The 23,804-nt window shown below is 68.4% G+C and overlaps 3 protein-coding genes across 4 annotated transcripts; 2 read left to right on the forward strand and 1 right to left on the reverse strand.

The window, feature by feature from the left end:
* Positions 1 to 1,978: 1,978 nt before the first annotated feature.
* Positions 1,979 to 13,434, reverse strand: LOC140902556 (interferon-inducible GTPase 5-like). The gene is made up of 3 exons (XM_073322757.1): positions 13,264 to 13,434; positions 4,413 to 5,042; positions 1,979 to 3,973 (listed from the first exon to the last, which is right to left on the reverse strand). The coding sequence occupies exons 2-3, from the start codon at positions 5,033 to 5,035 to the stop codon at positions 2,770 to 2,772; spliced, it is 1,827 nt and encodes a 608-aa protein (XP_073178858.1). The 5' UTR covers positions 5,036 to 5,042; positions 13,264 to 13,434; the 3' UTR covers positions 1,979 to 2,769.
* On the forward strand, positions 4,955 to 16,767 carry LOC140902555 (interferon-inducible GTPase 5-like). Of its 2 annotated transcripts, XM_073322756.1 has the most exons (4): positions 4,955 to 5,042; positions 13,264 to 13,397; positions 13,818 to 14,520; positions 15,252 to 16,767. In XM_073322756.1, the coding sequence occupies exons 3-4, from the start codon at positions 13,826 to 13,828 to the stop codon at positions 16,399 to 16,401; spliced, it is 1,845 nt and encodes a 614-aa protein (XP_073178857.1). In that variant the 5' UTR covers positions 4,955 to 5,042; positions 13,264 to 13,397; positions 13,818 to 13,825; the 3' UTR covers positions 16,402 to 16,767. The 2 variants fall into 2 exon arrangements, with proteins under 2 accessions (XP_073178857.1, XP_073178856.1); XM_073322755.1 differs by lacking the exon at positions 4,955 to 5,042 and having other exon boundaries at positions 13,266 to 13,397.
* A 1,278-nt stretch (positions 16,768 to 18,045) lies between these two features.
* ZNF576 (zinc finger protein 576) lies at positions 18,046 to 22,090 on the forward strand. The gene is made up of 3 exons (XM_073323020.1): positions 18,046 to 18,198; positions 19,948 to 20,165; positions 20,484 to 22,090. The coding sequence occupies exons 2-3, from the start codon at positions 19,955 to 19,957 to the stop codon at positions 20,999 to 21,001; spliced, it is 729 nt and encodes a 242-aa protein (XP_073179121.1). The 5' UTR covers positions 18,046 to 18,198; positions 19,948 to 19,954; the 3' UTR covers positions 21,002 to 22,090.
* Positions 22,091 to 23,804: the final 1,714 nt, after the last annotated feature.

Here is a 23,804-nt window from a genome sequence, read left to right on the forward strand (position 1 = left end):
ATTACGGTAGCGCTCGGTGCAGTACATCGCCCTTGCTAGGTATTAGGTGCATTATGGTAGTGCTGGGTGCGGTGCATCGGCCTTGCTAGGTATTAGGTGCATTACGGTAGCGCTCGGTGCGGTGCATCGCCGTTGCTAGGTATTAGGTGCATTACGGTAGCGCTGGGTGCGGTGCATCGCCCTTGCTAGGTATTAGGTGCATTACGGTAGTGCTGGGTGCGGTACATCACCCTTGCTAGGTATTAGGTGCATTACGGTAGTGCTGGGTGCGGTTCATCACCCTTGCTAGGTATTAGGTGCATTACGGTAGCGCTGGGTGCGGTGCATCGCCCTTGCTAGGTATTAGGTGCATTACGGTAGCGCTCGGTGCGGTACATCGCCATTGCTAGGTATTAGGTGCATTACGGTAGTGCTGGGTGCGGTTCATCACCCTTGCTAGGTATTAGGTGCATTACGGTAGCGCTGGGTGCGGTGCATCGCCCTTGCTAGGTATTAGGTGCATTACGGTAGTGCTGGGTGCGGTTCATCACCCTTGCTAGGTATTAGGTGCATTACGGTAGTGCTGGGTGCGGTGCATCGCCCTTGCTAGGTATTAGGTGCATTACGGTAGTGCTGGGTGCGGTACATCGCCCTTGCTAGGTATTAGGTGCATTACGGTAGCGCTGGGTGCGGTACATCGCCGTTGCTAGGTATTAGGTGCATTACGGTAGCGCTCGGTGCGGTACATCGCCGTTGCTAGGTATTAGGTGCATTACGGTAGCGCTGGGTGCGGTACATCACCGTTGCTAGGTATTAGGTGCATTACGGTAGCGCTGGGTGCGGTACATCAACCTTGCTAGGTATTAGGTGCATTACGGTAGTGCTGGGTGCGGTTCATCACCCTTGCTAGGTATTAGGTGCATTACGGTAGCGCTGGGTGCGGTACATCACCGTTGCTAGGTATTAGGTGCATTACGGTAGCGCTGGGTGCGGTACATCACCCTTGTTAGGTATTAGGTGCATTACGGTAGCGCTGGGTGCGGTACATCACCCTTGCTAGGTATTAGGTGCATTACGGTAGTGCTGGGTGCGGTGCATCGCCCTTGCTAGGTATTAGGTGCATTACGGTAGTGCTGGGTGCGGTACATCGCCCTTGCTAGGTATTAGGTGCATTACGGTAGTGCTGGGTGCGGTGCATCGCCCTTGCTAGGTATTAGGTGCATTACGGTAGTGCTGGGTGCGGTACATACCGATGGCTATTTTTTAGGTCCGTGGTTTTCAAACTGTGGGTCGCGACCCGATACTGGGTCGCGGAATGGAAGGCACTGGGTCGCGGCGGCTCTGTCAGCACTGCCGACCAGGCCGTTAAGGGTCCCGTCCTGGTGCTGCCCGGCTAAGGCAGGCCCGGTTCTGACACCCCACTGCGCCCTGGAAGTGGCGGGGGGAGGGGCTCCGCGCGCTGCCCTCGCCCCAAGCACCGGCTCCGCACTCCCATTGGCTGGGAACCGGCCAATGGGAGCTGGGGAACAATGCCTGTGGGCAAGTCACACGGAGCCACTTGCGTCCCTCCGCCTAGGAGCCGGACCCGCTGCTTCCGGGGAGCAGCGTGGTCCACGGTGCCAGGACAGTCGGGAAGCCTGCCTCTGCACCCCGGCTGCTACGCCGCCCGGGAGCCGCCCGAGGTAAGCCCGTGCCCCAATCCCTTGCCCCAGCCCAGAGCCCCCCAAAACCCAAACCTCTCATCCCCGGCACCCCAAACCTCTCATCCCCGGCCCCAGCCCAGAGCTCTGACCCCCTCCCGCACCCCACCCCCCTGCCTTGAGCCCCCTCCCACACCCTGAACACCTCATTCCTGGCCCCACCCCTGCACTCCAACCCTCTTCCCCACCCCTGAGCTCCTCCCACACCCCAAACCCCTCATCCCCAGCTCTGTTCGGTCGTGGGCATCAACAGTTTTCTTCAACTGGGTTGCCAGAAAAAAAGTTTGAAAACCACTGTATTAGGTGCATTACGGTAGCACTGGGTGTGGTACATCATGATTGCTATTTATTAGGTGCGTTACGGTAGCGCTAGGTGCTGTACAGACCCATACGGGTGTTCTTAGCAGAGCTGTGGAAGGAATCACCCCCCCCATGTTGCCCCTTTTGAGGACCATCAGGGACCCCATGCAGAACACCCCCCCACGAATTTCAGGGCTGTCCCAGTGCCCCCCAAAAGCCAGGGAACAGGGCTGGAGCCAAGCCCCACAAGCCAGGTCAGACCCACCCCCGGACTGGGAGAGGCCTCGTCCGTGGGCCTGCGTCACACCAAGATCCCTGCATGAGCCGCAGCAGCCATGGGACAGGGCAGAGACGGGGTCTGTGTTCGCGAGCTCGGGGATTTCGGGTGCTGTGGGGGGAGAACTGCAAGGAGGATCGGCCCCAACCCCACCCCCTGCAGCACAGCGCCCCCTAGCACCACGCTAGGGAATCGGGGCCAGCTGGGGACCTGGCCCCATTGAGGACAGTGGCGCTATGGCCCATTGACCCAGCGGGGGGTGTGCTGAGACGGTAGCCATGGGAATCCGGGGGGGGGGAGAACCACAGATTTTGGAAGAGGACTGGGAGTGGAGGCCCCTTTCAGGAGACCCTACAATTACCAAGCAATGCACGCGGCCCCCCGCCCGCCCGAGAGACCCTACAATAACCAAGCAAAGCACGCGGCCCCCCGCCCGCCCGAGAGACCCTACAATAACACGGCCATTTTGCCTTAGCTGAGGGAGGGGATCGCCTAGCTTGTCTGGAAGCCCCCTCAGACCTCGCTGTCGAAGGCCTTGACCAGAACCCGCTGGGAGTCAGCCGCCAGCTCCTCCAGGCACTGGCTGAGCATGGAGTAGGTGGTGTGGAAGGAGATGCCCCCGGAGGCCAGCGCCCCGTAGATGGGGATCCGGTGGAAGAAGAAGTTGACCACCACCAAGGCCCCGCCGGTGGCCTTCCCCAGCAGCCCGATCACCACCTCCTTGTTGATGCCGCGCCCCAGCACGCTGTGCACCTCAGCCCGCAGCGCCTCCAGCGGCTTCCCGGCCCGCTCCGCCAGCCGGGCCAGGGAGGCCGCGTCCAGCCCGAAATCCCGCCGGTAGGCAGCCAGCTTCCTCAGCAGGATGGAGACGTCGCAGGTGAAGGCCAGCCCCGGCAAGGGCACGGCGGCCACCAGGCTGGAGACCAAGGCCACCTTCCAGACCTCCTGGTGGAGCAGCTGCCGCTTCTTCTCGATGATGGCCCCCGAGAGGTTGGGCAGGGAGAGGAGGAAGGCGTGACGCTTGTGCCCGGGCAGCTCCCGCTCCAAGGTGTCCTCGAAGGCCTGGAAGTCGTATTTCTCTATCTCGAAGCTGCTGAGGAGGAAGACCTTGGTGTCGCCCAGCCCGGCCTGGCTCAGCCGTTCCCGGCAGTCCCTCCTGATCTCCTCCAGCACCTCCTCTTCCTCGGGTGGGTTCTTCCTCCTCCGCGTGGCCTCCAGGTCGTTGTCGACCTTGGCGCGCACGAAGTAGAAGCGTTTGCCTTGCTCCACGATGGCCTGGGCCAGGCGGACGTGGTTCTCCTTGAACCTCTCCGAGGCCAGGATGATGAAGAAGTCGTAGCGAGGGAACTCCACGGCCTCGAGGTAGCAGTCGGCCCGGAAGCTGGGCGTGCCGATGCCGGGCAGGTCCCACAGCGTCACGTTGGGGTAGCCGGGGTAAGGGTAGGCCGTGGGCTGGGCCGTGGTCTCGGTCACACCGGTCTGGGCCGCCCCCTCGTCCTCGTCCCCCAGGCCTCGCAGGGCATTGACGAAGGTGGACTTGCCGGCCCCCGACTCCCCGGTGACGGCCACATCCAGCCGGGCGTTCCAGAGGGTCTCCAGGCTGCACTGGACCCGGGTCACCACCTCTGCCAGGCCACCCAGCTCGTAGGCCTCCTGGATCTCGGCCACCTCCCACTCGCTGATCTGCTCAAAGCCGGAGATCACCGGGTGCAGCACCCTGCGGGCACAGGGGGCATGAGACAATGGGTGGCACTGGGGGGGGCGATAGAAGGGGCATGAGATGCTGGTGGGGACTGAACAGAGTAAGAAAGGACCAGGGAGTACGGGGAGAGGGGTCGGAGTGGGGGGGAGGCAGAGCAGGGGAGACATGGGGTGAGGAGTGGGGGGACCAGTGAGTGTGAGACATGTCGGGGACTGGCTGGGTGTTGGGATCTCTGGGAGACCCTAAAATAACAAACCACTTGAGACCCTGTAAAAAGAACCCAAGCACTGCATGCAGCCCTCCAAAGAGACCCTACAATAACACCCCACTTGAGGCCCTTCCCCCCACAACAACCAAAGTCGTCTCCTCAAGAAACCCTACAAAAGCCCTACCTCCCCCGAGCATGCCCACTCTAGGAGCCCACCCGGGAGACCCTACAATAAACAAGCCGCACCTCTCGTACACCCTGACGTCTCCCACCAGAGCCTGGCGCAGCAGGGGCCCGTCCAGCTCCTGGGGCTCGTGGCCAGAGACGAGGAAGACGACGGGCGGGGGCTCCCCGAGGCCATGGGCCACCAGAGACTGGGCGCAGGCGGCCCGGAGGGCATCGAGGGCCTGGGCCCGGTCATAGCGCCCACCCAGGAGCCGCCGGAGGGTGTGCAGGTCCAGGTCGGCCTTGGTGCGGGCAAAGTGGACCATCTTGCCAGCGCCGCGGGCCTCCTGGGCCAGGCGGGCATGGCTGGCGCCGAAGAGCCCGTCGGTGGCCAGGACCACCACGTCCCCCTCGGCCAGCCAGCGCGCCGGCCCCTCGCCCTCCGTCAGGGGCAGCTCCCAGAGCAGCAGGTTGGGCCAGGCCGGGTCGGGGTACAGCACGGGCCCCCCGGAGCTAGCCGGGGCCCCCAGCGGGGCCGCGCGGGCGTCGTCCTCCGCCAGGCCCCGCGCGGCGTTGAGCAGGGCCGACTTGCCGCAGCCCGGCACCCCCACGATCACGACCGAGACGTCGCCCCGGTCTCGGGAGCCCGGCGAGGCGTCCGCCGGGGGCTGCGGGGGCATTTCGGGGCCCGGGGCTTCGTTCATCTGGGTGCTGCGGAGACAGAAGGAGACGTGATTGTCAGGGGGGTGGCTCCGGGGGTCTGTCCCCTACCCCGACACTCCCAACCCCCGACATCCAACCCCCTCTTGACCGTGCCCCACCCCGCCCTGATCCCAGCCCCCCTCTTGAACCAGATAGAGAGGTGTGCATAGGGATGGACAAACAGACGGGGGTACAGAAGGGGTGCAGGGGGACAGACAGACAGAGGAGAGTACAGGGGGATGGATTGGGGGTGCATGGGATGGAAAAAGGGGGGTGCAGGGAGTGCACAGGGGGGTGCCTGGGGTCGGACAGAGGAGGGAGCAGGGGTGCACAGAGGGGGGTGCCTGGGGTCGGACAGAGGAGGGAGCATGGGGCGGACAGGGGCATGCATGGGGCAGACAAAGAGAGGTGAAGGGGGATGGATCAGGTGTGCAGGGGGACAGGGGAGGGGCCAGGGCGGGGGGTGCATGGGGCGGACAGAGGGGTCCAGGGGGCAGACGGAGGGGGGTCTGATCGTGAAAATATCAGCTGAAAGGTCGGGGGGGTCCAGGGGGATGAGCGGACAGAGTGGGGCCCAGGGGATGGATTTGGGGGTGCAGGGGACAGGGGGTGAAGGGGTGGAGAGAGGGTGGTGCAGGGGGACGGATCGGGGGGTACAGGGGATGGATCGGGGGGTGCAGGGGAGGGGGCGAAGGGGCGGACAGAGGGGGAGCAGGGGACGGATCGGGGGTGCAGGGGAGGGGGCGAAGGGGCGGACAGAGGGGGAGCAGGGGACGGATCGGGGGTGCAGGGGAGGGGGCGAAGGGGCGGACAGAGGGGGAGCAGGGGACGGATCGGGGGTGCAGGGGACGGATCGGGGGGTGCAGGGGAGGGGGCGAAGGGGCGGACAGAGGGGGAGCAGGGGACGGATCGGGGGTGCAGGGGAGGGGGCGAAGGGGCGGACAGAGGGGGAGCAGGGGACGGATCGGGGGTGCAGGGGACGGATCGGGGGGTGCAGGGGAGGGGGGCGAAGGGGCGGACAGAGGGGGTGCAGGGGACGGATCGGGGGGTGCAGGGGAGGGGGCGAAGGGGCGGACAGAGGGGGAGCAGGGGACGGATCGGGGGTGCAGGGGAGGGGGCGAAGGGGCGGACAGAGGGGGAGCAGGGGACGGATCGGGGGTGCAGGGGACGGATCGGGGGGTGCAGGGGAGGGGGGCGAAGGGGCGGACAGAGGGGGTGCAGGGGACGGATCGGGGGTGCAGGGGAGGGGGCGAAGGGGCGGACAGAGGGGGAGCAGGGGACGGATCGGGGGTGCAGGGGACGGATCGGGGGTGCAGGGGAGGGGGGCGAAGGGGCGGACAGAGGGGGTGCAGGGGACGGATCGGGGGGTGCAGGGGAGGGGGCGAAGGGGCGGACAGAGGGGGTGCAGGGGACGGATCGGGGGGTGCAGGGGAGGGGGGCGAAGGGGCGGACAGAGGGGGAGCAGGGGACGGATCGGGGGAGCAGGGGACGGATCGGGGGTGCAGGGGAGGGGGGCGAAGGGGCGGACAGAGGGGGGAGCATGGGACGGATCGGGGGTGCAGGGGAGGGGGGCGAAGGGGCAGACAGAGGGGGTGCAGGGGACGGATCGGGGGGTGCAGGGGAGGGGGCGAAGGGGCGGACAGAGGGGGTGCAGGGGACGGATCGGGGGGTGCAGGGGAGGGGGCGAAGGGGCGGACAGAGGGGGAGCAGGGGACGGATCTGGGGTGCAGGGGACGGATCGGGGGTGCAGGGGAGGGGGGCGAAGGGGCGGACAGAGGGGGTGCAGGGGACGGATCGGGGGTGCAGGAGAGGGGGGCGAAGGGGCAGACAGAGGGGGTGCAGGGGACGGATCGGGGGGTGCAGGGGAAGGGGCGAAGGGGCGGACAGAGGGGGTGCAGGGGACAGATCGGGGGGTGCAGGGGAGGGGGGCGAAGGGGCGGACAGAGGGGGTGCAGGGGACGGATCGGGGGTGCAGGGGAGGGGGGCGAAGGAGCGGAAAGAGGGGGAGCAGGGGATGGATCGGGGGTGCAGGGGACGGATCGGGGGTGCAGGGGAGGGGGGCGAAGGAGCGGAAAGAGGGGGAGCAGGGGATGGATCGGGGGTGCAGGGGACGGATCCGAGGTGCAGGGGACGGGGGCGAAGGGGCGGACAGAGGGGGGCGAAGGGGGACGGATCAGGGGTGCAGGGGACGGATCGGGGGTGCAGGGGAGGGGGGAGCAGGGGACGGATCGGGGGAGCAGGGGACGGATCGGGGGGTGCAGGGGAGGGGGGCGAAGGGGCAGACAGAGGGGGAGCAGGGGACGGATCGGGGGTGCAGGGGAGGGGGGCGAAGGGGCGGACAGAGGGGGGAGCAGGGGACGGATCGGGGGTCCAGGGGAGGGGGGCGAAGGGGCAGACAGAGGGGGTGCAGGGGACGGATCGGGGGGTGCAGGGGAGGGGGCGAAGGGGCGGACAGAGGGGGAGCAGGGGACGGATCGGGGGTGCAGGGGAGGGGGCGAAGGGGCGGACAGAGGGGGAGCAGGGGACGGATCGGGGGTGCAGGGGACGGATCGGGGGGTGCAGGGGAGGGGGGCGAAGGGGCGGACAGAGGGGGGAGCAGGGGACGGATCGGGGGTCCAGGGGAGGGGGGCGAAGGGGCAGACAGAGGGGGAGCAGGGGACGGATCGGGGGTGCAGGGGAGGGGGGCGAAGGGGCGGACAGAGGGGGGAGCAGGGGACGGATCGGGGGTCCAGGGGAGGGGGGCGAAGGGGCAGACAGAGGGGGAGCAGGGGACGGATCGGGGGTGCAGGGGAGGGGGCGAAGGGGCGGACAGAGGGGGAGCAGGGGACGGATCGGGGGGTGCAGGGGAGGGGGCGAAGGGGCGGACAGAGGGGGAGCAGGGGACGGATCGGGGGTGCAGGGGAGGGGGCGAAGGGGCGGACAGAGGGGGAGCAGGGGACGGATCGGGGGTGCAGGGGACGGATCGGGGGGTGCAGGGGAGGGGGGCGAAGGGGCGGACAGAGGGGGTGCAGGGGACGGATCGGGGGTGCAGGGGAGGGGGCGAAGGGGCGGACAGAGGGGGAGCAGGGGACGGATCGGGGGTGCAGGGGACGGATCGGGGGTGCAGGGGAGGGGGGCGAAGGGGCGGACAGAGGGGGTGCAGGGGACGGATCGGGGGGTGCAGGGGAGGGGGCGAAGGGGCGGACAGAGGGGGTGCAGGGGACGGATCGGGGGGTGCAGGGGAGGGGGCGAAGGGGCGGACAGAGGGGGTGCAGGGGACGGATCGGGGGGTGCAGGGGAGGGGGCGAAGGGGCGGACAGAGGGGGTGCAGGGGACGGATCGGGGGGTGCAGGGGAGGGGGGCGAAGGGGCGGACAGAGGGGGAGCAGGGGACGGATCGGGGGGTGCAGGGGAGGGGGGCGAAGGGGCGGACAGAGGGGGGAGCATGGGACGGATCGGGGGTGCAGGGGAGGGGGGCGAAGGGGCAGACAGAGGGGGTGCAGGGGACGGATCGGGGGGTGCAGGGGAGGGGGCGAAGGGGCGGACAGAGGGGGTGCAGGGGACGGATCGGGGGGTGCAGGGGAGGGGGCGAAGGGGCGGACAGAGGGGGAGCAGGGGACGGATCTGGGGTGCAGGGGACGGATCGGGGGTGCAGGGGAGGGGGGCGAAGGGGCGGACAGAGGGGGTGCAGGGGACGGATCGGGGGTGCAGGGGAGGGGGCGAAGGGGCGGACAGAGGGGGTGCAGGGGACGGATCGGGGGTGCAGGAGAGGGGGGCGAAGGGGCAGACAGAGGGGGTGCAGGGGACGGATCGGGGGGTGCAGGGGAGGGGGCGAAGGGGCGGACAGAGGGGGTGCAGGGGACAGATCGGGGGGTGCAGGGGAGGGGGGCGAAGGGGCGGACAGAGGGGGTGCAGGGGACGGATCGGGGGTGCAGGGGAGGGGGGCGAAGGAGCGGAAAGAGGGGGAGCAGGGGATGGATCGGGGGTGCAGGGGACGGATCGGGGGTGCAGGGGACGGATCCGAGGTGCAGGGGACGGGGGCGAAGGGGCGGACAGAGGGGGGCGAAGGGGGACGGATCAGGGGTGCAGGGGACGGATCGGGGGTGCAGGGGAGGGGGGAGCAGGGGACGGATCGGGGGAGCAGGGGACGGATCGGGGGGTGCAGGGGAGGGGGGCGAAGGGGCAGACAGAGGGGGAGCAGGGGACGGATCGGGGGTGCAGGGGAGGGGGGCGAAGGGGCGGACAGAGGGGGAGCAGGGGACGGATCGGGGGTGCAGGGGAGGGGGGCGAAGGGGCGGACAGAGGGGGGAGCAGGGGACGGATCGGGGGTCCAGGGGAGGGGGGCGAAGGGGCAGACAGAGGGGGTGCAGGGGACGGATCGGGGGGTGCAGGGGAGGGGGCGAAGGGGCGGACAGAGGGGGAGCAGGGGACGGATCGGGGGTGCAGGGGAGGGGGCGAAGGGGCGGACAGAGGGGGAGCAGGGGACGGATCGGGGGTGCAGGGGACGGATCGGGGGGTGCAGGGGAGGGGGGCGAAGGGGCGGACAGAGGGGGTGCAGGGGACGGATCGGGGGTGCAGGGGAGGGGGCGAAGGGGCGGACAGAGGGGGTGCAGGGGACGGATCGGGGGGTGCAGGGGAGGGGGGCGAAGGGGCGGACAGAGGGGGAGCAGGGGACGGATCGGGGGAGCAGGGGACGGATCGGGGGTGCAGGGGAGGGGGGCGAAGGGGCGGACAGAGGGGGAGCAGGGGACGGATCGGGGGTGCAGGGGAGGGGGGCGAAGGGGCGGACAGAGGGGGGAGCATGGGACGGATCGGGGGTGCAGGGGAGGGGGGCGAAGGGGCAGACAGAGGGGGTGCAGGGGACGGATCGGGGGGTGCAGGGGAGGGGGCGAAGGGGCGGACAGAGGGGGTGCAGGGGACGGATCGGGGGGTGCAGGGGAGGGGGGCGAAGGGGCGGACAGAGGGGGTGCAGGGGACGGATCGGGGGTGCAGGGGAGGGGGCGAAGGGGCGGACAGAGGGGGAGCAGGGGACGGATCTGGGGTGCAGGGGACGGATCGGGGGTGCAGGGGAGGGGGGCGAAGGGGCGGACAGAGGGGGTGCAGGGGACGGATCGGGGGTGCAGGGGAGGGGGCGAAGGGGCGGACAGAGGGGGTGCAGGGGAGGGGGGCGAAGGGGCGGACAGAGGGGGTGCAGGGGACGGATCGGGGGTGCAGGAGAGGGGGGCGAAGGGGCAGACAGAGGGGGTGCAGGGGACGGATCGGGGGGTGCAGGGGAGGGGGCGAAGGGGCGGACAGAGGGGGTGCAGGGGACAGATCGGGGGGTGCAGGGGAGGGGGGCGAAGGGGCGGACAGAGGGGGTGCAGGGGACGGATCGGGGGTGCAGGGGAGGGGGGCGAAGGAGCGGAAAGAGGGGGAGCAGGGGATGGATCGGGGGTGCAGGGGACGGATCGGGGGTGCAGGGGAGGGGGCGAAGGGGCGGACAGAGGGGGTGCAGGGGACGGATCGGGGGGTGCAGGGGCGGGGGCGAAGGGGCGGACAGAGGGGGTGCAGGGGACGGATCGGGGGTGCAGGGGAGGGGGCGAAGGGGCGGACAGAGGGGGTGCAGGGGACGGATCGGGGGTGCAGGGGAGGGGGCGAAGGGGCGGACAGAGGGGGTGCAGGGGAGGATCGGGGGGTGCAGGGGAGGGGGCGAAGGGGCGGACAGAGGGGGTGCAGGGGACGGATCGGGGGTGCAGGGGAGGGGGGCGAAGGGGCGGACAGAGGGGGAGCAGGGGACGGATCAGGGGTGCAGGGGACGGATCGGGGGTGCAGGGGAGGGGGTGAAGGGGGACGGATCGGGGGTGCAGAGGATGGATCCGAGGTGCAGGGGAGGGGGGCGAAGGGGCGGACAGAGGGGGAGCAGGGGACGGATCGGGGGTGCAGGGGACGGATCGGGGGGTGCAGGGGAGGGGGCGAAGGGGCGGACAGAGGGGGTGCAGGGGACGGATCGGGGGGTGCAGGGGAGGGGGCGAAGGGGCGGACAGAGGGGTTGCAGGGGACGGATCGGGGGTGCAGGGGAGGGGGCGAAGGGGCGGACAGAGGGGGTGCAGGGGACGGATCGGGGGGTGCAGGGGGGGGCGAAGGGGCGGAGAGAGGGGGTGCAGGGGACGGATCGGGGGTGCAGGGGAGGGGGCGAAGGGGCGGACAGATGGGGAGCAGGGGACGGATCGGGGGTGCAGGGGAGGGGGGCGAAGGGGCGGACAGAGGGGGAGCAGGGGACGGATTGGGGGTGCAGGGGAGGGGGCGAAGGGGGACGGATCGGGGGTGCAGGGGACGGATCGGGGGTGCAGGGGAGGGGGGCGAAGGGGCGGACAGAGGGGGTGCAGGGGACGGATCGGGGGATGCAGGGGAGGGGGGCGAAGGGGCGGACAGAGGGGGTGCAGGGGACGGATCGGGGGGTGCAGGGGAGGGGGCGAAGGGGCGGACAGAGGGGGAGCAGGGGACGGATCGGGGGTGCAGGGGAGGGGGGCGAAGGGGCGGACAGAGGGGGTGCAGGGGACGGATCGGGGGGTGCAGGGGAGGGGGAGCAGGGGACGGATCGGGGGTGCAGGGGAGGGGGGCGAAGGGGCGGACAGAGGGGGTGCAGGGGACGGATCGGGGGGTGCAGGGGAGGGGGCGAAGGGGCGGACAGAGGGGGAGCAGGGGACGGATCTGGGGTGCAGGGGAGGGGGGCGAAGGGGCGGACAGAGGGGGTGCAGGGGACGGATCGGGGGGTGCAGGGGAGGGGGCGAAGGGGCGGACAGAGGGGGAGCAGGGGACGGATCGGGGGTGCAGGGGAGGGGGGCGAAGGGGCGGACAGAGGGGGTGCAGGGGACGGATCGGGGGGTGCAGGGGAGGGGGAGCAGGGGACGGATCGGGGGGTGCAGGGGAGGGGGCGAAGGGGCGGACAGAGGGGGAGCAGGGGACGGATCGGGGGGTGCAGGGGAGGGGGCGAAGGGGCGAACAGAGGGGGTGCAGGGGACGGATCGGGGGGTGCAGGGGAGGGGGCGAAGGGGCGGACAGAGGGGGAGCAGGGGACGGATCGGGGGTGCAGGGGACGGATCGGGGGGTGCAGGGGAGGGGGCGAAGGGGCGGACAGAGGGGGAGCAGGGGACGGATCGGGGGTGCAGGGGAGGGGGGCGAAGGGGCGGACAGAGGGGGTGCAGGGGACGGATCGGGGGGTGCAGGGGAGGGGGCGAAGGGGCGGACAGAGGGGGAGCAGGGGACGGATCGGGGGTGCAGGGGAGGGGGGCGAAGGGGCGGACAGAGGGGGTGCAGGGGACGGATCGGGGGTGCAGGGGAGGGGGAGCAGGGGACGGATCGGGGGGTGCAGGGGAGGGGGCGAAGGGGCGAACAGAGGGGGTGCAGGGGACGGATCGGGGGGTGCAGGGGAGGGGGCGAAGGGGCGGACAGAGGGGGAGCAGGGGACGGATCGGGGGTGCAGGGGACGGATCGGGGGGTGCAGGGGAGGGGGCGAAGGGGCGGACAGAGGGGGAGCAGGGGACGGATCGGGGGGTGCAGGGGAGGGGGCGAAGGGGCGGACAGAGGGGGAGCAGGGGACGGATCGGGGGTGCAGGGGAGGGGGGCGAAGGGGCGGACAGAGGGGGTGCAGGGGACGGATCGGGGGGTGCAGGGGAGGGGGAGCAGGGGACGGATCGGGGGGTGCAGGGGAGGGGGCGAAGGGGCGGACAGAGGGGGAGCAGGGGACGGATCGGGGGGTGCAGGGGAGGGGGCGAAGGGGCGGACAGAGGGGGAGCAGGGGACGGATCGGGGGGTGCAGGGGAGGGGGCGAAGGGGCGGACAGAGGGGGTGCAGGGGACGGATCGGGGGTGCAGGGGACGGATCGGGGGTGCAGGGGAGGGGGCGATGGGGGACGGATCGGGGGTGCAGGGGACGGATCGGGGGGTGCAGGGGAGGGGGCGAAGGGGCGGACAGAGGGGGTGCAGGGGACGGATCGGGGGTGCAGGGGACGGATCGGGGGTGCAGGGGAGGGGGCGATGGGGGACGGATCGGGGGTGCAGGGGACGGATCGGGGGGTGCAGGGGAGGGAGCAGGGGACGGATCGGGGGAGCAGGGGACGGATCGGGGGGTGCAGGGGAGGGGGCGAAGGGGGACGGATCGGGGGAGCAGGGGACGGATCGGGGGTGCAGGGGACGGATCGGGGGTGCAGGGGAGGGGCGAAAGGGGACGGATCGGGGTGGGGGGGTCACACGAAGGCTCCCTCCCGCACTCACGGCTCCGCCGGCGCCTCTCCCGGTTCCGCCCCCTCCGGCCCGGCTCGGCCCGGCTCGGCCCCGGGGGAGGAGCCGCCGTCTCGGTTTCTGTTTCCCGGCCCCGCTGTCACCCGGCCTGGAGGGACCCACTGCGGGTGAGCGGCTGGACCGCCCTCCCTCCGAGAACCCAGGCGTCCTGGCTCCCCCCCACCCGAGAACCCAGGCGTCCTGGCTCCCCCTCCCCAACCACTGGACCCCACTCCCCTCCCAGAGCCCGAGAGGACCCAGGCGTCCTGGCTCCCTGCCCGTCCTCCCCCCCCCCAACCACTAGACCCCACTCCGCTCCCAGAGCCCAAGAGGACCCAGGTGTCCTGGCTCACCACCCCTCCCCCCGCTTTAACCACTAGACCCCACTTGAACTCCCAGCCCCAACCACCAGCGCCCCCAGAGAACCCAGGCGTCCTGACTCCCCGCCCCAACCACCAGCGCCCCCCACTAACCACTGGACCCCACTCCCCTGCCAGAGCCAGGGAGAGAACCCAGGAGTCCTGACTCCAGCCTGCTTCTCCTTGCAGCTCTGGCCATGGCAGCCCCGGCGGGCTTGGACGACGCTTTCCTCCGGGACCTGCTGGCCCGCTACGAAGCCCAGGACCCCGGCACGGCCGCCGCCCGCCTCCAGGCCCTGGTGGACTCGGTCAATGCCCTGAAGGCCGACGTGGCTGTGGTGGGCCGCCGGGGCGCCGGGGTCACCACGCTGATCCACGCCCTTGTGGGAGAACGCCCCGGCTTGGAGGACCCCCAGGCCTTCTTCCAGCAGGCACCAGAGCCCCCAGGGCAGCCGGCCGGCTCCACCCACCCCGCCTACCCCACCCTGGCGCTGTGGGATCTCCCGGGCTTCCAGGAGCCGGAGAAGCCGGGCGACTACACGAAGCGGCTGGGGGACCTGGGGAAGTACGGCTGCCTGGTGCTGGTGGTGGGCGAGGGAAGCCCGGCAGATGCCCACCTGCAGCTCCTCAAGGCCTTCCAGCAGAAGCGGAAGCCCTATTACGTGGTGCGCACCAAGGTGGACCTGGACTTGCACACGGCCAAGAGGCGGTTCCAGGCCCGGTACAGCTCGGCGGAGGCGCTGGCCCTGGCCCGGAAGGGGGTGGCCGAGGTGCTGGCCAAGAACGGGCTGGAGACCAGCAGGGTTTTCCTGGTCTCGGGCCTGGAGACGGACAGGTACCAGTTCAGCCAGTTCCAGGACAAGCTGGAGGAGGAGATAATCCAGCTGAAGAGGTGAGCGGCGTAGGGCTAGTAGCCAGGACTCCTGGGTTCTTTCCCCAGCTCTCAGAGGGGAGTGGGGTCTAGCAGGTCAGAGCAGGGGGCCGGGAGTCAAGACTCCTGGGTTCTCTCCCCAGCTCTGGGAGGGGAGTGGGGTCTAGCGGGTCAGAGCAGGGTGGGACGGGAGCCAGGACTCCTGGGTTCTCTCCCCAACTCGGGGAAGGGAGTGGGGTCTAGCGGGGCAGGGCAGGGCGGGAGCCAGGACTCCTGGGTTCTGGCTCTGGGAGGGGAGTGGGGAAAATTTTACAGCATTTTGAAAAATCAGCTTTTTTACAGAAACTGCAGTAAAACTTCCACACTGGGTATTGAGGGGCCACATCACAGTAAGTGCTGCACAGACACACACCCCCCGCCGCATTGTGCCGGGCGCTGCACAGACCCCGCCCGAGATCAGAGGCTCCATTGTGGGGCGCTGCATGGACCCCGCCCAAGACACAGTCCCTGCCCCATGTCCTCCAAGAGGTGGAGCTTCCAATCTGCACAGACAAAAGAAGGCTCCTTCTCCCACTTTATACAGGTGGGGAAACTGAGGCCCAAGGAGAGGCAGTGGCTCACACGGAGTCTGTGGCTGAGCTGGGACCAGACCCCCAGTGTCCTGGGTTCCGGTAACACCAGGTACAAGCTTCCTCTCTACCCAAAGCGCAGCAGAGGGGCTCCAATCCCCCTGTCCCGTCCTCTCTGTGCAGGGCCCATGACGGGGAGCTGGAGGACCTGAGGGCCGTGAGCCCGAGGAAGATCCAGGAGCTGTACCAGGCCTGCGCCACGGGGGGACTGGCAGAGGTGCCTGCCATCATCTGCTCGGCACTGGAGGAGCCCTCGCAGATCCGGCTGGACGTGGCAGTGCTGGGGGAGGCCGGCTCGGGCAAGTCGGCGCTGGTAAACGCCCTGAGGGGGGTGGGCTGCGGGGAGCCAGGGGCGGCCCCCACGGGGGTGACAGCCACCACCCAGAAAGCCGCAGCTTACGCCCTCCCCACTGTGCCCGGCCTGTATCTGTGGGACTTGCCAGGAGTGGGGGTGACGGAGGAGGACGTGGGGCGGCTGGATCTGTCCCGTTACGACTTCTTCCTGCTGACGGCCTCAGAGCGCTACCGCCATGCCCAGAGCCAGCTCGCCCGGGCCGTCAGCGCAGCCGGGAAGCGGTTCTTCTTCGTCAGGACCAAGGTGGACGTGGACGCCCAACCTGGCCCCGAGCTCCGCCCCGTGGAGGAGATCCGGAGCAGCTGTGTGGGCGCCCTCCAGAAGGATGGCGTGAGCTCCCCAAGGGTCTTCCTCGTCTCCAGCCTTCTCCGCGAGGCCTACGACCTGCCGGCCCTCCGGGCGGCCCTTGAGAACGACGCCCCAGCCTTGAAGAGGGAGGCACTGGAGAAGGCCATCCCCATGGCCTTGAGCCGCCTGGTGAGGAGGAAGAGCAAGGCGCTGATGAAGGACGTCTGGCGCAAGACCCTGCAGAGCTGCCTCTACTCTGCAGAGAAACCTGGCCCGGACGTGGCCACCAGCCTCATCAACACAGCCTCGGCTTTCTCCATCGAGCTGGGCCTGGTTGAGGAGTCCTTGGCCCAGGTGGCCAAAGCCACAGGGAAGCCCGTCAGACTGCTCCAGGCTGAGATCCGGAGCCCCTGGCTCAAGCGGCCCGACCCGAAGCAGGTGCTGAAGCAGATCACTAAGCCCGTGCCCTTCTCCTCCAGGATGTGGAGCTTGGTGCCCTACTGGGGCCGCGGGGACGAGGGGCAGCCCGAGATCTCCCTGGAGGCCACCTACAGGGTGCTGACACAGGCCCTGGCAGAGATGACGGAGGACGCAGAGCGGATGCTGCGCCGAGCCTGTGCCAAGGAGTAGGGGGAGGGGCTGTTTGTAGAGTGTTTCCTCACCCAGCGCTGAGATGCAGCCACCTCTGGGGTGGGGCTCAGGGGCTGTTTATGGGGGGATCCCTCTCCTGGTGCTGAGAGACAGCCAGGGAGGCCGTGTGACACAGGGGTTGCTGAGTGTGGTTATACGGCTATGTCACTGCATGGTTCTTTCCTGTGTCCTGCACGTATGAGAATAAGGTGCGACCTGCCCGTCTAGGGGGCGCCCTACTGAGCTCAACAAGGCTGATGTTGTAGCCAGGGTCACACACAGGGGCCCTCCGCGGTGCAGACTTCGTATTAGTTCTTTCTTGTCTGTTTTCCTTCAATCAGAAATAAAATGGAGACCCAAACAGGACCTTTGCTCTGTGTTGATGGAAAACACGTCGACGATGAAAGCGCGGCTGCTGGCTGGGGCACTGCTGGCAGCGCCACGCCACCCCAGGGCCGCACTGGGGCCGGCCCTGCCTGGGAGAGGAAAGGGGGCGCCCTTGCTGACCTCCACCCTGCAGCAGGACACTGTGTGCCCCACTGCACCCTGAGCATTTGACGCTCTCAGGGCCCCAGTGCATCATGGGAATTTGGGGGTGCCGGCACCATAGTCAACCCCGGGGAATTTGGGGATCTCCGTGCCCCAGTGCATTCTGGGAAGTTGGGGCTCTGAACGCCCCAGTGCACTCTGGGAATATGGGGCGCTCCACCCCCCAGTGCATCATGGGAATTTGGGGGTGCCGGCACCATAGTCAACCCCGGGGAATTTGGGGATCTCCGTGCCCCAGTGCATTCTGGGAAGTTGGGGCTCTGAACGCCCCAGTGCACTCTGGGAATATGGGGCGCTCCACCCCCCAGTGCATCATGGGAATTTGGGGGTGCCGGCACCATAGTCAACCCCGGGGAATTTGGGGATCTCCGTGCCCCAGTGCATTCTGGGAAGTTGGGGCTCTGAACGCCCCAGTGCACTCTGGGAATATGGGGCGCTCCACCCCCCAGTGCATCATGGGAATTTGGGGGTGCTGGCACCATAGTCAACCCCGGGGAATTTGGGGATCTCCGTGCCCCAGTGCATTCTGGGAAGTTGGGGCTCTGAACGCCCCAGTGCACTCTGGGAATATGGGGCGCTCCACCCCCAGTGCATCATGGGAATTTGGGGTGGCGGATGCCTCGGTGGGCGCTGGGAACGCGGCCCCTCCATGCCCCGGTGCACCCTGGGATATCAGGGTGGGGCGCCTCCCGCAGGAGCCTGCAGCTGCCCCTGAATTGTCTCGCCCCCTCATTGGAGAGGCTTTCCCGGCGGACTGCGCATGCGCATGACTCTAGCCCCTCTTCCACCACCAAGAAGTATCACGCATGCGCAGGCCTTTAGTCGCATCGTTGCCGCGACGCATTGAGTGGAACTTATACGCATGCGCATCATCGGACCCAGTGGCACACAATCTGTGTCGCGCATGCGCAGTCCACTTTGCCACGCGCCTTCCTCAACGCGTATGCGCACGCACCTGCCGGAGTAGCGCGACGCCGCGGACAGAAGGACCCCGCGTCCCCCTGTCTTTTGGGTTGCCCTGATGAATGCCTGAGTAAAATTACACATATCCGGGGGCAGGGTTGGGGGGAGGGAGCCCAGATGGGGTAAGAGGGGAAGGGAAGGGAGCAGTCCCGGGGCCGGTAGTTTGGGTCAGGAGCAGGTAGGGGCAGCCCCACCGGAAACGGAGGGGTCCTGGCTGGGTGGGCATCGGAAACAGGAAGGCGAAGCAGGCGAGGGAGGAGGAGAGAGAAAGAGAGAGAGAGGGAGGTCCGTGGGGGGAGGGGTGGCTGAGGGGGGTCTCCAAGGGGGGAGGCTGGGAGGGGTCCGTGGGGGGAGGGGTGGCTGAGGGGGGTCTCCAAGGGGGGAGGCTGGGAGGGGTCCGTGGGGGGAGGGGTGGCTGAGGGGGGTCTCCGTGGGGAGAGGCTGGGAGGGGTCCGTGGGGGGAGGGGTGGCTGAGGGGGGTCTCCAAGGGGGGAGGCTGGGAGGGGTCCGTGGGGGGAGGGGTGGCTGAGGGGGGTCTCCAAGGGGGGAGGCTGGGAGGGGTCCGTGGGGGGAGGGGTGGCTGAGGGGGGGTCTCCAAGGGGGGAGGCTGGGAGGGGTCCGTGGGGGGAGGGGTGGCTGAGGGGGGTCTCCAAGGGGGGAGGCTGGGACTGGTCCGTGGGGGGAGGGGTGGCTGAGGGGGGTCTCCAAGGGGGGAGGCTGGGAGGGGTCCGTGGGGGGAGGGGTGGCTGAGGGGGGTCTCCAAGGGGGGAGGCTGGGAGGGGTCCGTGGGGGGAGGGGTGGCTGAGGGGGGTCTCCATGGGGGGAGGCTGGGAGGGGTCCGTGGGGGGGGGAGGCTGAGGGGGGTCTCCAAGGGGGGAGGCTGGGAGGGGTCCGTGGGGGGAGGGGTGGCTGAGGGGGGTCTCCATGGGGGGAGGCTGGGAGGGGTCCGTGGGGTCTCCATGGGGGGGAGGGGTGGCTGAGGGGGGTCTCCGTGGGGAGAGGCTGGGACGGGTCCGTGGGGGGAGGGGAGGCTGAGGGGGGTCTCCAAGGGGGGAGGCTGGGAGGGGTCCGTGGGGTCTCCATGGGGGGGAGGGGTGGCTGAGGGGGGTCTCCGTGGGGAGAGGCTGGGACGGGTCCGTGGGGGGAGGGGTGGCTGAGGGGGGTCTCCAAGGGGGGAGGCTGGGACTGGTCCGTGGGGGCAGGGGAGGCTGAGGGGGGTCTCCATGGGGGGAGGGGTGGCCGAGGGGGTCTCCGTGGGGAGAGGCTGGGAGGGGTCCGTGGGGGGGGAGGCTGAGGGGGTCCACAGGGATCTGGCTTTGTGAGGAGAGGGTTGAGGGGCTTTGGGAGGCTGCACATGAGGGTTGTGAGAAAGGGGCCATGGGGAGAGGTAGCTTTGTGTTGTGGGGGAGGGGTTGGGGGCTCTACATGAAGGTGGCGAAGGACTCCATGAGAGGGGGATTTAGACAGCGAGCACTCCATGGGGGGTGGGAAGAGGTGGGGTCCATGGGAAGAATTGAGGAGAGTTTGGGGGGCTCCATGTGGGGGGAGGGAGAAGGATCTGTAGGGGGGAAAGAAGTTGAGGGGGCCTCCATGGGAGGGGAGGCCTGGGGGGAGGAGTCCACAGGCAGTAGTGGCTTCATGTGGGGAGCCTTTGGAGTACGTGGGGAGTGGGGGAGCCTGCATGGGGGGGACAGCTGGGAGCTGCATGGAGAGAGGGTTGGACAGGAGGGGGCTCCTTGGGGGGAGTGACGGGAGGAAATGCATGGGGTTGGTGGAACAAGGGGCCAAGACACTGCAGCGAGGGGCCCTGTGGGAAGCTGAGGTGCTTCATGGTGAGGGGCAAAGAAACCTAGAGTGGAAAAAACCATGGGGCTGATCCGGGGCGGCAGGGAGGGGGCTGGATAGGGGCCTAGATGGGCCTGTGGGTCTGAGCTGGGGGGGACAGGAAGGGGGTGGGATATGGAGCTAGCTGGCCCCACAGGGCTGATCCGGGGGGAGGGTGTGCTCTCATACAACTCACCCCTCCCCTCGCAGAGAGAAGATGTCTGAAGTCACAGCAGAGAAGCAGCCCCTGGCTGAACCGCTCCTGCAGGAGATCCCAGCACGGCCTGCACTCCCTGCCAAGCAGGAGGCTGCCCCGGCCCGGACACGGTGCCCCAGCTCTGACCTGGAACCGATCTGCATTGAGGACGAACCCGCCCAGCCCAGTCCCAAGGGGAAGGTCAAGGCCTCTTCCAGCAATAACCCTGTCTGTAAGTACCGGGGGTGGTCACGGCCTTTCCCTGCATCTGTTCTCTAGGGCTTTAAATGCCACAGCGCTGGGGCTCCTGGCCCTTCCCTTGGGGAACTGCACCCCAGCTTCCAGATCCCCCCAATTCCCGGGCTCCCAGCCCTTCCCTCAGGGCGGGGAGCTCCGATCCCTCTCCCCACTGCCGGGGCATGCAGATCAGAGGTGTTAGGGATCCCGGCAGCGGAGGGTGGCGTGGGGAGCCCAGACTGGGCAGGGAGTTGCAGGTGGGGGTCAGCCCAGGCTGGAGCCTTGAGCTCTCCCTCCTTCCCCTTGCCCCCAGATCGCCTGGGTTCCAACCAGTGCTTCCACTGCCTGATCACCTTCCCGGACGAGAAGTTCAAGGAGCGGCATATGAAGCGGGAGCACCCCGAGGACTTTGTGCAGGAGAATCTGCGCGACGCCCTCTTCGTCTGCTTCATCTGCAGCAAGCCCTTCGAGAGCTCCCGTGCCCTCATCTGCCACCAGCGCGGGCACGCCCCCGCCCCGCCCCCCGACTGCCCCGACTGCCTGCGCCCCGCCTTCGAGTGCCCCGACTGTGGCCGCCGCTTCGGCCAGCTGGTCAGCTACCAGCGTCACCGGCTGGGCCACGCCGCCGGCCGCAGCCTGCCCCACCAGTGCCCCGACTGCGGCAAGAGCTTCCGCCAGCTCTCCAACCTGCGCCGCCACCAGGCCTCCCACCAGCGCCCCCTGGAGCTGCTGCCCTCCCGCCCCTACTCCTGCACGGAGTGCGGCGAGAGCTTCGCCCAGGAGGCCGGCCTGCACGAACACTACATCCGGCACGCCCGCGGCGAGCTCTAGCTTCCCTCCAGCCCCAGTGGGGAGAGCTGGGACTGCAGCAGACTGCCCCCCTCGTCTGCCAGCGAGCCCTCTCCGGGTGCTGGGACAGCAGGCACTGCCTGGCAGGAAGTCGAGCTAGAATGGGACTGGAAGGACTTTGATGGGACTGAGCAGATTGGATGGAGCAGGACATGGGGCCTTTCCCCCCTCGAGGGCGCCAGCTCCCATCCAGCCCCAAGGCAGGGGATTGGCTAGCTCAGGGGGGCAGGGAATGGGGCACGGGACCTCTCCCCTCTAGGGAGCGCGGGCTCCTATCTGGTCCCAGGCGGGAGGGCTAGCTGGCTCAGGGGGCTGCAGAGATCAGGCTGTAGCTCTGAAACGCCTCCCCCTCCCCCCTGTGTCAGTGTGTGACACACGCACCCCACGGCATCTCTCTCCACACACCCTGCTCTTCCTCCCATAAGCGCCTCGCGCCTCCCCTGCAGCCGAGCACCAAGCGCTCCGCGGCACCGGCCGTCACTCCCTAGCCCGGGTGGAGTCTGCAGTGCCCCCCACTGGAGTCCTGGCGGGAGAGGACCTAACCTGAACATGTCTTCTTCCTGTGCTTGGGGCGGGGGGGTGCTTTCCAGAGCCCCTGTGTCCGGTCCCTGGGCCATTACCTTGCAGTGTGGCATGATCTCTCTGACTTCCCAAGTGTAGCTGGACCCAGATCTTGTCCTGATAAAGCCGTGTCAGCGCGGGAGTGATTTTTACCCTGCAGTAGTTATCCCAGTGCAGCCCCTGGCAGGGAGGCACTTACTCCAGTACAAAGGGCCGTTATGCCAATGGGTGGGCACCAGGCTAACCAGTATAACTGTCCAGTGCTGCAGGGGTCACAGACCTGATGCCAGGGGCACTTGCCTGCTCCCCAAGGGGGCGTCCATCTTCACTACATGCTTTGGGGCGGAGCTGGGCAGCCATGGGAAGGAAGCTTTCGGCGGCAGTTCGGAGCAGAAGGGGAGAGACTTCGGGTGGTGAAAAGAGCCGCGCTCCGCCACCAGGCTGCAGGGGTACTGGGGTGAGGGGAAGGTCCTATTTTTCATATGGAAACAATAAAGAGTTGGAAGCTGAGCACAGGACAGGGTGTCTGTCTCCTGGGGCGGGCTGGAGCTGGGCAGGTCTGGCCGCAGGGCAGGGGAAGGCTACAAGCAGGCATGTGCACGTAGCCCCAGGGCTGGGGGGATTGGAAAGGCTCTGCCTTCAGCTGCTGGGGACGCGGGGGAACCGCAAAGTCTGATTTCAAAATCAGAGGAAGGGGAATGGGCCAGGGGCCTTTCCCCTTCTCCTCTAGGGGGCGCTGGCCCCGGGGCAGGAGGCTGGGATACAGAGAGAACTGAAGGGCTCTAGTTCCCAGCTGTGAGCTCTGCCCCACAGTGGGGTGGGGGCGGTGACACAGGGGTGGTGGCACCAGGACCCTGCTCAGCTGATCAGTGGTGTTGGGACAATGGCCTCAGCTGCTCAGGGATGTGGGTTGGTCCAGGATGCAGCTTCGCTTCCTGTTCCAAAGTGCTCCTGCCCCCCCCCCCATCTCAGCTGCAGCAAATCAAAATGTTCCATCGGGCCCAGCCTTGCCCCCTGCCCCCCCACTCTATGGGTGCCTATCAATCCCAACCCACAGCTTGGTGCCATCCCAGCCCTGCCCCACCAGCTCTGCTGCTGCCCCTTCACCTGGCCCTCCGGGTGACCCATCTTCTACCCCACTAAAGGAAAATCTTGGGGCGGTTTGTTTTCCGTTCTTGACAATGTACCAATCCCAGGTTTAGTCTCATTGCCTCCGCTGCTCCCCACAGCCCATGGGGCTGAAGCTGTCCCCCCACAATCTGGGGGACCTCCGGGCTGTGACTCCAGGTTCTCCCACCCTGTATCTCTGGAGCTGCAGCCCCAGGGCTCTGATGCTCCCAGGCTTTGCGCGGACGGTTGGGCCCCTCCATAACCCTGAGAGTGGGTTTCATGGCTTGGTCACTGCACCTGGCCCTGCTGCTGCCCCCACAGGCCGTGCCCTTGCACTGGGTCCAGAGGGCAGGGGGGCCTCGGTCCTGAAGCACTATATAGGACCATGGGCTTCCTGTAGGGCCCAGGCCCTGAATGAGAGCCCACAGAGTGAGAAGCCCTAGGCCCCAACCCCCTCAGTCCCTCCTCCTCCCTTTGGGGGCATGGGGCAGCCCAGAGGGCGCCTTGGCCATGGGGTGGGCAGCCAGCAGAACAGTGACAAGCTAGGAGGGGCTAGCAGTGGGTGGCTCAGTCACTGGATCTTCGGCCCCATGTCTTGCCCCACAGTCCCATTTAGCCTCCCTCCCCCATAAAGCGGCTTGGCCAGGGCCACCCCTAGCCACCATCTCCCAGGGCAGATCCTGGACCAGCGGTGGGGTGGGGGGCTGGCTGGAATCCTGGGATTGGGCAGTGGGGAGGGGAGAGACGAATTAGACACACAGCCTAGGGTGTCCCACCTGGGGCCAGATGGGAGCCAGCACCTTCTAGAGGGGAAAGGACCCCTGTCCTGCACCTAGAGCTGGTGCTTCAGGGCCCCCTGGTGCACATATTCCCCCGCCCCCCAGGGGGCAGGCTCTCCACACCTGAGGGGTGCTCTCTCACACCCCCCCTCAACCACATGCATGCTGGGTACTGTAGTTCTTAGTGGAGAAATGATCAAACCAAATGCAGTCTGGGAGTTGAAGTTCTTGCAGAGGAGCAGAGGCCAGGTGAGTGGCACGTTGGGAGTTGAAGTTCTCAGCCCAGAACAATGCCCAGCCAGGTGCATGCTGGGAGTTGTAGTTCTCAGTGAAGC

The sequence above is a fragment of the Lepidochelys kempii genome, chromosome 24 (assembly GCF_965140265.1).
Source record: "Lepidochelys kempii isolate rLepKem1 chromosome 24, rLepKem1.hap2, whole genome shotgun sequence".
Taxonomy (NCBI): Eukaryota; Metazoa; Chordata; order Testudines; family Cheloniidae; genus Lepidochelys; species Lepidochelys kempii.

Excerpts from the sequence above, each read along its gene's own strand:
- LOC140902556 (XM_073322757.1), bottom strand. The coding sequence starts at position 5,035 with ATGAACGAAGCCCCGGGCCCCGAAATGCCCCCGCAGCCCCCGGCGGAC. Across the intron at positions 3,974-4,412 it reads GACGTCAGGGTGTACGAGAG|GGTGCTGCACCCGGTGATCT; the intron begins GTGCGGCTTGTT and ends CTGTGCCCGCAG.
- LOC140902555 (XM_073322756.1), top strand. The coding sequence starts at position 13,826 with ATGGCAGCCCCGGCGGGCTTGGACGACGCTTTCCTCCGGGACCTGCTG. Across the intron at positions 14,521-15,251 it reads GAGATAATCCAGCTGAAGAG|GGCCCATGACGGGGAGCTGG; the intron begins GTGAGCGGCGTA and ends CTCTCTGTGCAG.
- ZNF576 (XM_073323020.1), top strand. The coding sequence starts at position 19,955 with ATGTCTGAAGTCACAGCAGAGAAGCAGCCCCTGGCTGAACCGCTCCTG. Across the intron at positions 20,166-20,483 it reads TTCCAGCAATAACCCTGTCT|ATCGCCTGGGTTCCAACCAG; the intron begins GTAAGTACCGGG and ends CCTTGCCCCCAG.